Raw genomic sequence first — 12,810 nt, forward strand, 5'->3', positions numbered from 1 at the left:
GGAAAGAGGAGTTATAAAATTATATTTTGACAACTTGAGTTAAAATGGTGTTATAAAGTTGTACTATCTCTATTCCACCAGAGGGCACCATTTCCTTGTATTTTCTGCTGGCTAAGGTTGGAAATAATCTGTTTTTATTGTCAGTCTTAAAAATAGAAATAATGTTATTATAATTATAGCAGCAATGTATAGCCAGTGTAGAGCAATTAGTAAATACTTATAGGCAAAAAGAAGAAAAAAATAAACTCCTTTTCTTAGATTACGACTACTGCTACTGATCTCATAATTTACAGCTACTAGCACACATTGCACAGCTACCAACGTTTATCCTTCCAGACATTTTTTCTAATGGATCTACAAACTCAGAAAAAATAGATTTATTTATTTATTGAAATATAATATAATGTAGACACACACCCAAATCTTACGTGTACAATTTGATGAATTTTCACAAAATGATTACAGCCATGTAACCACCATTCAGATCAAGAAAGAAGACACTAGGGGTGTCTGGGTGGCTCAGTCTGTTGAGCATCTTACTCTTAATTTTGGCTCAGGTCATGATCTCGGGGTCCTGAGATGAAGCCCTGCAGGGGGCTCTGTGCTCAGCTGGAAGTCTCCTTGAGATTCCCTCTCCCTCTCCCCACCCTCGCTCCTGTGCTCTCACACTCGCTTGCTTGCTTGCTCTCTCTCTCTCTCTCTCTCTCAAATAAGTAAATAAAATCTTAAAAGGGGGGGTTCACCTGGATGGCTCAGTTGGTTAGGTGTCCAACTCTTGGTTTTGGCTCAAGTCATGATCTCCTGAATTTGTCACAATCCTATATACTAGGGGTTTGGAGAACTTTCTATAAAGGGCTGGATAGTAAATATTTTAGGCATTGTGGAACATTCTGTCTCTATTGCAACAATTCAAATCTACATTTGTAGCTCGAAGGCAGCTGTAGATAATATGTAAATGAGTGGCCATGACTGTGTTCCAATAAAACTTTATTTAGAAAAAATAGATACCAAGCTGGAATTTGCAGTAGTTTCCAACAACTGCTATACTTTTTAAAAAAGATTATATTTGTTTATTTGTTTGTTTGTTTATTTAGAGAGCAGGGGGAGGGGCAGAGGGGGAGAGAGAGAGAGAATCTCAAGCCAGCTCCATCCTGAGTGCAGATCCCGGCATGGGGCTGGATCTCATGACCCTGAGATCATGACCTGAACCAAAATCAAGAGTCGGATGCTTAACCGACTGAGCCACCCAGGTGCCCCTATACTTTTTTTTAAAAATAGAATTGTATCACACTATGATTAAGTTTTTTGAGATGTCATAAATAGCCTTGATAGCTCATTATTTCCGTATAAAAGAGGAATTCTAGAAAGTGAATTAATAGCTGTCACTTTCCTTCTTTATCGTAGTCTCTGGCAAACATAGATGAAGTCGTGAACAAAATTAGACTGAAAATAAGGTAAGTAACACCGTGTGATTATTAATAATCAGTGAAAAGTATGCTGTTAATTTAATCATGTTCTGGATCACACCTGTCAAAACACTGAAATCTCAATTTTGCTGTTTATGACAATTTTTTAAAAAATAATTCTTCTATCTGGATTTCCATTTGAACCTCGTGGCAAAGACTTTGATTCTTTGGCCAGTCTTCAATTATTTATAAAAAGGAAAGGAAGCTTTAACAGGCTATTCAAAATTGTTGGTCATAAAAGGGGGCAAAAGCATTTCTACTATATTTTTAATGGTTTTATTTCCTTAGCAGATTTACCTTTTTCTGTACTCCCGAGGCTTAGATACAAGGACGGGCATCTACATATATCCCTTGGCCACATACCAGCTGGCAGGATGGTGAGATCTGCTGGTTGGCATTTGTGGTGGCCCAAAATTAAATGTTGTGATTAATCTAGGATGTGCTTGTCAGAGTTAGACATTAAGCATCCTTCCTGCCCGGTAGCCTGGTTCTGGCTTATCCACGTCTGGATTTCCAGTTTTGATATACGGCAGATGGTCAGTGTCTGTTCATTGTAATTAATATGCTAATGGTCGATGTCATTATTGCAAATATAGTTGTTTGATTTTTGATAAGGAAAAGCCTTCATTTTGAATCCAGGAGATGATTTCTTTTTGCCTTACAAGCTTTGGGTCTTTCAGTGAAGACCTCTGCGGTGGATGTCTTGTTTAGTTGGGCGCCTCTCATTGTTTTGGTGGACTTCAGCTCTGACAGTTCTAGTAGAGACTGCTAAGTTGTCCAGGGTTTGCACAGAAAATGGGAATTCCCTAATGATCCAGAAATCCCCGCAAACCGGTTATTTTCAGCTTTCTCCCAACATACCATTAAAAGATTCTGTACATGAAAAATGAAATCGACTGATCTAAATTTCCCTGGTTGAGGTGCCACTAAATGGTCGCTGTTGGAACTGGAGGTCACAGACTCACGTTCTACACAACTTGCACAGTCAGGGCCCAGAAGGTGAAGCACTGATCTCATGTAGCACTCTGGCTCCTGAGCCCTTTAAGGTTTCTGAGGAAGTTACTGAGGATTTTGTGTGGGGTAATTTGAATTCTCCGACTTGTTGCCGTAAAATTGTAGCCACGTCATCATTCCTGGTTTTCTCCATTGAAAAATACTAAACGTTACATTGGCCCATTTGGGCAGCTCTGAATATTAAGAATAGCCTTTTTAAAAAACAAGGACTGCTCATCAGTCTGTGCTGGCTTTGGCTTCTTACACTACTGTTGCTGCCTTAGCTAGGGTCCAAGGCCTCAGTCTTCCTTATATCATCCAAATCTGTTTGGTTTTCTGGACAAGTAGGTGCAACCAGCAGAGGTTGATGGGTAAGTTAATGACCTTTTTTTCTTTTGGTCACCCTGGAATGGAGGTTGTTTTAATGATTCTTATACTTTAACTTTTTCACTAGGAGACTGGATGACAATATTCGAACTGTTGTAAGAGGTCAAACAAATGTGGGGCAGGATGGGAGGCAAGTAAGTAACTTATTCCTCCATATTAATCATACTCTCCTGATTTCCTCATGACCCAACAACCAGGCGACCGAAGTGTTGATCCACCGGCTTGGAGAGAGCACTTTCTAACTGATGTGTCCCACACGCGGCAGGAAATGTGCCTGGCATGTCCCACTAACATCAGAGGAAGGCTGCCTGGACCAGCAGTGAGCTCTCACTCAGTGTCCGTGCACCAGGAGCGTGTGGTAGCACAGCTCACCCAGGCTAAGGCCATGCAAGCCCAAGTGAGAAAAGCGAAGTTTCCTGGTCTTTCTCCTCCGTGTCAGACATATATTCATTTCAAAGTTTTATAGTTCTTTTGGCATCTAGCTAAGGAGGGCTGTTGGAAGGGAACGAGGGGGTAAGGAGTGTATGGGGTAGAGGGATTGGTCAGTGACCGAGGGGGCAGGTGTTATCTCTTAACCATTTTCCTTTTTATTTGGATTCTATTCTGTGAGGCATCATGTTTCAAAAATTGCTGTCAACAGAGGTGCTGAGCGCGCCGCGTCTGCTCTTCCCTTTTCAGTACTGACTCACGCCGGCGTGTGCCTCTGTCGTAGCCTCGGTTCTGCTGCTTGTCTTCTTCGACATTTTGTAGTGCAACTCAATTCTTAAAATACGCATGGTGCTCCCCAAGTTTGAGGGGGAAGGGAGAAGACATCCTACGAGTAAATGTCCTGATCTCTCATATTCCTGCTTCCTCAGCTAGTAGCTTACAGAGTCTCTTTCTTTTTCTTCTACATTTTTACTTTTATCCATGCCTCTGTTGGTCCTGCATTTTATGACTTTCTTTTCCTCCTAATAGTCATCTTCCATTGGCCTGTTTGTAAGTATCTACTGTCTTCCTTGTTGTCATCGTAAGTATTTCTGTACAGGTATATTAGTTTCCTATAGCTGACCCAGTTTCCTGGTCCCTGCATGGTTCTTAGTCCTTATTGCTTTGTTTTTGTCATTTAGGTTTCTCCCATGAAGCATCATGTCACAGGTGAGGCCTGCGTACATGAGGCCCTGGGAGGTAGTAATAAAGGGTAACGAGGTAGCCTGCAAACACTCCCGCCTCCTCCCACCCTTTCTTTAGCTTTCCTTCTGTATGGCTGGCCATGTCATCTGCCTCTTCAGAAACCTCCGTGGCCTCTGTCTACCGAAATCCAAGTTCCTTTGCTTGGCATTCAAGGCCTCAATCTGCCTTTCCAATTTTGCATCCTGCCGAGCTCCATCCATACAGAAGACTCAGTGCTCTACACGCACGCCCTGTGCTTTCTGAACCCGTGTGCTTCTTTTTGCCAGAAGTTTTCTCTCTCCTCTTTTTCTTCTAGTAACTTCATCTCAAAATCTTACCTAAGGCCCAGCTCAAATATGACTTCCTCCATGAAATTTTCTGTTTAGCTCACCTGCACGTACAAAAGGAGTCAGAATTTTAGACGTAGAAAGGACTTGGAACTCACATGGTCCACACTTCTCATTGTTCAAATGTGCAGATTCATCTTGCTGTCCCTCAGCTTGGTGTGTGTCCTTTCTGCCCACACACTCTCAGGCCTGTGCCCAGACTTTCCATTTGACTTCCGTGGTCTCCTTTGACTTTCTAGTGAACACATCTTGTCTCTTTGACTAGTTTATAAGTTCCGTGAGGCAAAACGGACTCTTCCTCATCTTTGTATTTCTCTCAACACGTAGTCCACGCGCAGTAACGTTTTATTCAACGGTATTGAATATTTGGTCTGCGTGAGACTGTTTGTTTATTTTAAGTGAACAAAGTCCTTTACCATAAGACATCATTCTGATCAGTGTGTGTCCCCGTGAAGCAGTTGAGAGCTTGATTGGTGTGTGACTAGTCCTGAACGACTACCCTTTGAAATAATAACACAACTGTTTAGTGTGATTCAGCCTGCGTTTAGAGCGGCTCACGAAAAGCGAGAGTCTCGGGTATTTCAAATTCCAAGCACGGGCAAGTAGTGTGAATGATTCATCAGGACTTCTTGTTGGGTCACGCTGTGTAGATCTGTATCTTCACGTTAGTTGTTTGTGTCTTAACCCGTGGTCCCAAACTCGCAGTAGGGGAGAGTCGGGCCCCAAGTTAGCCAGCCTGCGGGAATGCCGGCCTTGCCCGCCTTCCCGTGTTAATAGGTTACAGGTTGGGGCAGCAGGGCAGGGCCTATTTCAGAGAGCAAGACCACATTTTCAAGAATGTTTAGATAGCATTTCAATCTGTGGTGGAATTTTGTGTTCGTCTCCTTAGAATCCAGACAGAAAGGAAGCCCAGAAGAAATAATTGCTTTTCCTGTCATCCCCTCCATCTGTCTTTTCCAGCAGTTTGTAACGCAAGGTGAGGGAGAGACTTTTTTTTTCCAGGGAGCTTTTGGGTCCCATCCTTGTCAACTCCTAGGGATAAAAGGCTTGCTGTCCAGCCCTGGCTGACTCTTACTTGACTGGCAAAGACCTGGGAGAGTTATGGACGTTCCAGAATACTGAGTTTTGTAGGTCAAGAGGCCCCAGATTCCCCTCTTCCCTGGAATAGAGGAAAAGTCCGCCTCGAGAACTTGTTTCCTAAGCTTCTGAGGAACACTCGGGAGGAGGGCAATATTACGGACCGAAGGAAATTTCATCTTGATTGTGTTCAGCCAGAACTGTTGTGCTTTCGAATCTGTAAATAATGGGGAAATGTTTACTTCCCATTCATGGTGTCTTAAAAGATAGTTTTAGCAAAAATTTTTGAAAAGCAGTGCTTCTCACTAAAAAATTACTTCTGAGGAGGCAGTGATTTAGAAATCGAAGACACAGTAAGGCACTTTCTTTGCTTTTTTGAAATTTCGGAAATACCAGCTGCCGGGTTAGCACTCTGTTCCACATTTTGGAGAGCCTCGGATTGTGGACCACCTCCTACGTGGCAGACTTGAACTGGTTTAGTCTGTGACCTCCCCTAACCAGGCTCTGATGCTCGTACAAAGTTAATACAGCACAGCATTCTCCCCATTTTCTTCTGCTGAAATCATCAGGCAAAAGCTTTAATTAAATGCCCACATGTTTCAGACTTTGTGGATAAGATGAGTCAGTTTAACTAATACATGATCCGATATGCTACGAACCTTACGCAGCTTCCTGAGAGTGAAAACAGACAGCTTGACCGTGGGTAGAAAGAGCTGAGAAGAGGAGTGGGTTGGAAAAAGAAAAGGTTGCCGTACGAAATTTCAAGAGCGGCCAAAACTTGACCGATTCCCAGTGTGCTCACTGAGAAACACCAAAAGGATCAGCCACTGGGCTTCTGTCTCTGTGGAGCCTGGCTGCCATGTTACTGTTGCATCAGAGCAAGACTAAGGTTTGGGAGGGGAAGAAATTGTTAATTGCCTCTCCACCTCAGCTCACTAAAATGTGACCGTAAGAAGCTTCAAGTATCCACAGTACAGTCTCACACCCGGTTCAGGAATCCTTTTTTTTTTTTTTTGGTAAAGATTTTATTTATTTATTTGACAGAGATAGGAACAGCCAGCGAGAGAGGGAACACAAGCAGGGGGAGTGGGAGAGGAAGAAGCAGGCTCATAGTGGAGGAGCCCGATGTGGGGCTCGATCCCAGAACGCCGGGATCACGCCCTGAGCCGAAGGCAGACGCTCAACCACTGTGCCACCCGGGCGCCCCTAGGAATCCTTTCTATGATGTCGCTGACGTTTCATTGGCCTGCTTCTGCTTGGGTACTCATGGTGATGGGCAGCTCACTGTTTGTTCTACAGGACAGTCTCAGTCTATTCTAGTTTCGAACAGCTTTAATTGTAAGAAACTTCTCTCTTAGACTGAGCTGAAATAGTAAAATGGACCTCATTGTAACTTCTCATTGCTCTTAGTTCTGCCAGCTGGATGGGTGTAAGCCCAATCCCTTTTCCTTATTATAGTTTCTAAAATTTTAAATGGATATTATGTTTCTTTCTGCGTGTTCCTTTTTCTAGGCTAACCATTCTTAGTTTCTTCAGCTTTATGATCTGATTTCCAGACCCTTTATCATCCCGGTTGCCTTGTAGTTTATCAGCATCGTTCTTAAAATGTGGTTCCTGGCCAGGAGTAGACATACTGTGTGGACACACAGTGGGACAGCCTGTCTCCTTGTTCTGCACTGGGGCTGTTAATGTGGGAACTAGGGGCTCAGGGGGACTGAAGTTAATGATTATAATTCCTGAAGTTAATTATTCTTTTTTGTATGAATAGATTTATTTCTTAGTACTCATTGGATTTTCTAAATCCTCTAAGGAGTCCGTGACTCTTCAGAAGTTAAGGGCCCCTGGTTTAGACACCATTCTTCCATTAGCTCGGACTGGCTGAAATTTTTGGCAGCTCTGTCATGCTGTTGGCTTCTGCCGACAGTCGAGTTGGCAATTCTCCGAAACCCCCAGCTCAAGAGCTGCGAACAGATGCCCACAGAGCTAAGAAAGTGACCGAAATGGCTTCGGCAGGCCGGTGTGCACCCACATGCATCCCGTGGGCGAGTGAATGCCCTGTCTCTTCGAGCCCAGTTCAAACCAGCTGTGCTCAGGTCTGACTGCAGACCTGGAGATGCCAGATCTATCAGTCTTTCAAGAGAAGCCGGAAATCCGGATTTTTATGTGATTCTCCAAATTTTTAGTTGTTGGCTTAGTGTCTTTCACAAATACTGCTAAGGCCAAACAAAACACATCTGTGCCAACAGTTCGCAACATCTGCCCCAGGTCTTTTTTCATATGAACTGTTTTTCAACTTTTCCCTCCTCTGTTTGTTTAAGAGATTCTTTTGAGAGCAAGTGCTGGACTTTATGTTCGGCACCCCCCCCCCAGTTTCATCTTGCTAATTGAGCTTGATTGTCCCAGCTAGTCGAGGCCTTTTGGAATCTTGATGACCTCCCTGTTTATCATTAGCTGACTTGCCAGGCCTGCCTTGTCTTCATTCACGTTGTAGATGGAAAGGTTGAACAGGGTGGGTTCAGAGCCACGTGGCATGCTATGAGAGACTTACTCTTCTCTTCCTTATCCTCATTTTGGTACAAAGTGCCAGGCCCAGAAAACAAAGTATTTCTTCCTGTCCTTGGTATCTGTCCAGGGCCATGTTTCTTAAATTTTCTATGTCTCCATTTTCCTCAGAAGAGGGGACACTAATCTTACTTGCCTTCTCTTTTCTTGGCGATATCATAAGGATTTATTAACTAAATCAGTAAAGCATGTTGCCTTCCACAGAGAAAGTGTTCTTTGCTTTCCATCCTCAAAATTAGCCTATCATCTAATTCAGGCGTTAGAATGAAAATTACTGGGGCGCCTGGGTGGCTCAGTCAGTTAAGCGTCTGCCTTCGGCTCAGGTCGTGATCCCGGAGTCCTGGGATTGAGCCCCATGTCTGGCTCCCCACTCGGTGGAGAGCCTGCTTCTCCTTCTGTCCCTCACCCCTCATCCAGCTCACTCTCCCTCTCTCAAAAAAAAAAAAAAAAAAAAAAAAAGTATGAAAATAACTGTGCTCCCCAAGACCCTGAACTAGGTAAATGGTGAGGGTTCACAGCCTAACATTGGTCTTCATTCATTATTTGGGTTATGAATTTGTATTTGTCAGCTCTCTAGCAGGGTGGTTGGAATTTTTCCCCTCTATCACTTCAAATTTATTCTCTCTCATCCTCTCTTTGGGAGGAAAATGAAGCCCATTGATGGAAGAAAATAAACGGCATTACTATTAAAGGGACTATAAATAGTTTGAAAAGGAAGGAGAGGGGGCATGTCACTCGCTTCCTCTTGCTGAAACATACTAAATCTAAAGCAATTGAGCTTTTAAAGCATACGCTCAAATTTTTCCATTAGTGACTGAGAATGGTTAGGCATTTTTTGTTTCTTTTACGTTTTTTTTTTTTTAAATTATATTTTTCAAAACATCTGCAGAAGACACTAACCGTCGGAAATTGCTAAGACCTTAGAATGACCTGGGAGTGCAGGCAGCACTAGGACCACCCAGTGGGGCAGTGCTGGAGTCGGGTTGTGACGGTTCTTAGGGCTCTGTGCCTTGCTTGCAGCCTTTCGTAGGGGAGTGGGGTCCTTGGTTTTGATGGAGGCTCCCCAACCAGGATTTCTGACATCTGGTGTAGAGGTCAAGGTCGGTTTGCCTTTATTTGACAAGTTGATTCTGAGTGAGTGTTCGGTTTGGCCTGCCTGCAGAGCACTACTGACTGGTCCGGACGAGGACTTGTAGTGACCGGGCCAGTCTTAGCACCGTGCTGCATCCTGTTTACTGCACGGGAGCCTTCACAGCACGTTTTGGCAGAGTGACTTGGCCGCTGTGAATTGGAACCCCTCGCCACTTGTCTTCTAAAAATCTCTGATCTTAAGACAGCCCGTAAGGATTTCACACAGCTGTCTTCTCTCTCCTCTGTGCACAGTGAAGGACTGAGCATTTCATTTGAATTCTCTAAGGGCTGGGGTGATGGGATGTTGTCACTGATGTAACATTGGATGGCAGCCTGGGTCAAGTGAAAAAACTTCTGAATTTAAGTTTTGGCCGTGCCACTGAGTGTGACTTCAGACAAGTTACGTAGCTTCTCCGAGCCTCAGGTTCTTCCTCTGTGATAAGAAGATAGTCGTGTGTAGTTGAAGGCGGTGGGGCTCAGTGTGCCCGTCGCACGGCCGATCCGCTGCCGTGGGTTCCGATGTCGCCCGCTGGAATATCCTAGTGCTGTGCGTCCAGGCAGCGGTCACGGTCCTGGGGCTTTTCCAGCAGCTCCACTCCTTTCCGTTCCTACTTGCCTTGCTTCAGACCAGCTCTGGGTTGGTTTGCTCTGCAAGCCTCCCTGCTGCCCCTCAGGTGCTGCTGTCGGAATGGAAATTGCAGCACAGCTTCCCCGTGATCTGGAATACCTGTTCCAACAGAGGCGCCCAAAGGTTCTGTTCTCCTGTCCTGTCCCTAAGACCTGCGTCATCTGTTTGCCGGGGTTGCCCCTCACCCAGGGGTTTAAAAATGGCTTCCGAGAGATGGCTTTGCGCAGCGGTTCTCAGGGCTTCGCACATTTCCTCCAGCACCCGCTCCTCTCCTCCCCCGGCTCTGCGCCACGAGAGGAGGCCCTTTCCAGTTTCCCACTCTGCAGTTCTCACGAGCGCGCAGCAGAGCTCTCGGGAAGGAGCCTGAGAATGGGGTGTGCGGCGCTGTGCGTGTGCGGCTCCCGGACATTCTGTCCCGCTGCACTAGCCCTGCACTCGCCGCTGCTAATTTGTTGGAAATTTTAGTTGATGCCTTCCTGTCTGCTTGAACAGCTGTGCCGTATAGGAGGTGGTCCTCGGATATCCCCATCTCTCCGTGGGGAGCCTGGCCCTCCTTGGATTTCAGGATACTTGGTTGCCTTCAGCTCTCTGATGGGTTCAAGAGGAGTTAAGATTTTTCAGTTGTTTATTGTTTTCTCATCGTTCATACAAGAGCAGTGCTCTTTCCGGCCTTCTGCATCCTAGGCAAAAGCACAGCTGACCAAGGGCTTTTAAAGTAGCATGGTACGGTAAGTTCGTTAAGAAGATTTTAGATTCCATATGCAGCTAATCGTTAAGAATCTACCACTTCTCAAGTTTTGATGTAGTTTCAGGGAGGATTACCAACAAGCACCTGAGAAAGGTATTGCAACATTTTTTTCTTTTCTAACTACTAATCTGTGTGAAGCCAAATTTTCATCATATTTTTCAACCACAGCAAGATACCACAGCCGAGCCGATACGGAAGCACACATGCGAGTCCAGCTGGCCTCTGTCCAAGTCGACACCGAAGATAATTGCAAAGGCACAGAAACAGTGCCACCGTTTTCACGAAATTTGTTTTGTTTGGGGGGAGTAAAGGTTTTTGGGTTTTGTTTTTTTTTAAAGATTTTGAGAGAGAGAGAGAACACAAGCAGGGGGAAGGCGCAGAGGGAGAAGCAGACTCCCAGCTGAGCAGGGAGCCCGACGCAGGGCTTAATCCCAGGACCCTGGGATCATGACCCGAGCTGAAGGCAGATGCTTAACTGGCTGAGATACCCAGGTGCCCAATAGAGTTATTTTTCATAAAAATATGTTATTTATGTTAACACGTAATGAGCTTATTGTAATTTTTAAATGGATTAATAGATTAATGGTTTTTAAGTTTCTCAGCATTAATTTCCAATATGGTATCTATCAATAGGTACAGTCCACAAAAACAAAATCTCTTTGGGGCCCTCAGTAATTTCCAAGGGTATGAAGGGACCCTGAGATAAAAAGTTTTAGAGATGCTCTTTCTGAGTAACATTTCAGTGTTAAGTAAGTAGGGACCTCAAACAGTTCGTTCTTTTTTTTTTTTTTTTTTTTTTAAGATTTTATGTATGTATTTGACAGAAGAGAGAAGTGACAGAAGAGAGAGCAAGTGACCACAAGAAGGGGAGCACACAAGCAGGGGGAGCACTCAGTAGGGAGCCCTATGTGGGACTTGATCCCTGGACCCTCGGTTCATGACCTGAGCTGAAGGTGGAGACTTAATGACTGAGCCACCCAGGCACCACCCCCCCCCCGCCCAGGCAGTTTGTTCTTGATTTTTATAACAGTGACTCTGATTAGTATATTTGTTCATTCACTCACTCAGTAAATATTGAGTGAGTGCCTTCTGTATGCTGGGAACTATTCCAGGCATTGAGGATAATGCCGACAAACTAAGCAAAGAGACGTGAATTGTGATGTTCACTTGTTTCCGGATTCTGTGGCTGTTAAGGAGTTAGACCTGTGACCTTGGTTCACTAAGCATGTTTGCCAGAAAACAGGTATAGAAACTTATCATATGACTTCTCAGTTTCTACTGATGATCATACGGCTTTTCCATCTCATCAGTTAGCTTTGCTTTTTGCTTTTTGGTGTTTTTTTTTCAGATTTTATTTATTTATTAGAGAGAGTGAGAGAGAGTGAAAAAGAGAGCATGAGTGGGGGGAGGAGGAGAGGGAGAGGGAGAAGCAGACTCCCCGCCAAGCAGGGAGCCCAACACAGGGCTCCATCCCAGGACTCTGGGATCATGACCTGAGCCGAAGGCAGATGCCCAACCGACTAAGCCACCCAGGTGCTCCTCGGTTTTGTTTTTTTAATATTTAATCCAGGATTTGCATTCATATTCAAACACTTCGTTCCTTTTTTATGACTGAATAATATTCCGCTGTGTGTGTATACCACATTTTGTGTATCTCTTCCTCTGTTCGTGGGCACTCGGTCATTTCCACCTTTTGGGTATTGTGAACAATGCTGTGGTGAACATTGACAGATATCTCTTTGAATCCCTCCTCTGAGTTCCTCTTAGTATATGCCTAGGCATCGAATTGCTGGATCATACAGTAATTTTTAATCATTTCAGTATTTAATTTCTTCGGACACATTTTTTTCCCACATTGTTCTGAACGTTAATAGATTTATTTTTCCACTAGACAAGCGTACGTTCCTATTTTGTTTTCACTTAATCCATAGGGCCTGTGTCTTCAGATTAGCTGGAGAGTCCTATAAGTTTCTGTGTTCAGTACCTGCTAACAGTGGTGCTGCCCCCTCCAACCAGGAAAACTACCCAGATTATTTCTTTTAGCTAGGAAGTCCAGCAGTTGGACTCTTTCCTCCCTGACCTTAGAAACACATCAAGTCCCACTTGTGTGCAGCATGACTACTGAAAATGGTTTTGGGAAAATAGTGTGCCAAGAAGAAACACTGAAGTTTATTATTCTTCTGAGCCCTCTCCATATAAATTGGCACTCTTCAGGAGCCAAGCAAGAAGGTCAAGCCCAACTTTTGCCATCTGCTTGTTTCCATGTTAAAGGCAGTCACAAGTTTAAACTAGAGTCTCTGCATCTAAAGAGGAAAATGC

The 12,810-nt window shown here is 44.3% G+C and overlaps 1 protein-coding gene across 5 annotated transcripts in view; it reads left to right on the forward strand.

Annotated features, from left to right (window-relative positions):
- Positions 1-12,810, forward strand: part of VPS53 (VPS53 subunit of GARP complex) — a 142,610-nt gene that overhangs the window by 8,545 nt on the left and 121,255 nt on the right. For all 5 annotated transcript variants that reach the window (XM_040641111.1, XM_008695297.2, XM_008695300.2 and 2 more), the window contains exons 3-4: positions 1,405-1,454; positions 2,914-2,980. In XM_040641111.1, the coding sequence (XP_040497045.1) occupies positions 1,405-1,454; positions 2,914-2,980 (117 nt within the window). The remainder of the gene's footprint in view (positions 1-1,404; positions 1,455-2,913; positions 2,981-12,810) is intronic.

The sequence above is a fragment of the Ursus maritimus genome, unplaced genomic scaffold (assembly GCF_017311325.1).
Source record: "Ursus maritimus isolate PB19 unplaced genomic scaffold, ASM1731132v1 scaffold_24, whole genome shotgun sequence".
In the NCBI taxonomy this organism is placed as follows: Eukaryota; Metazoa; Chordata; class Mammalia; order Carnivora; family Ursidae; genus Ursus; species Ursus maritimus.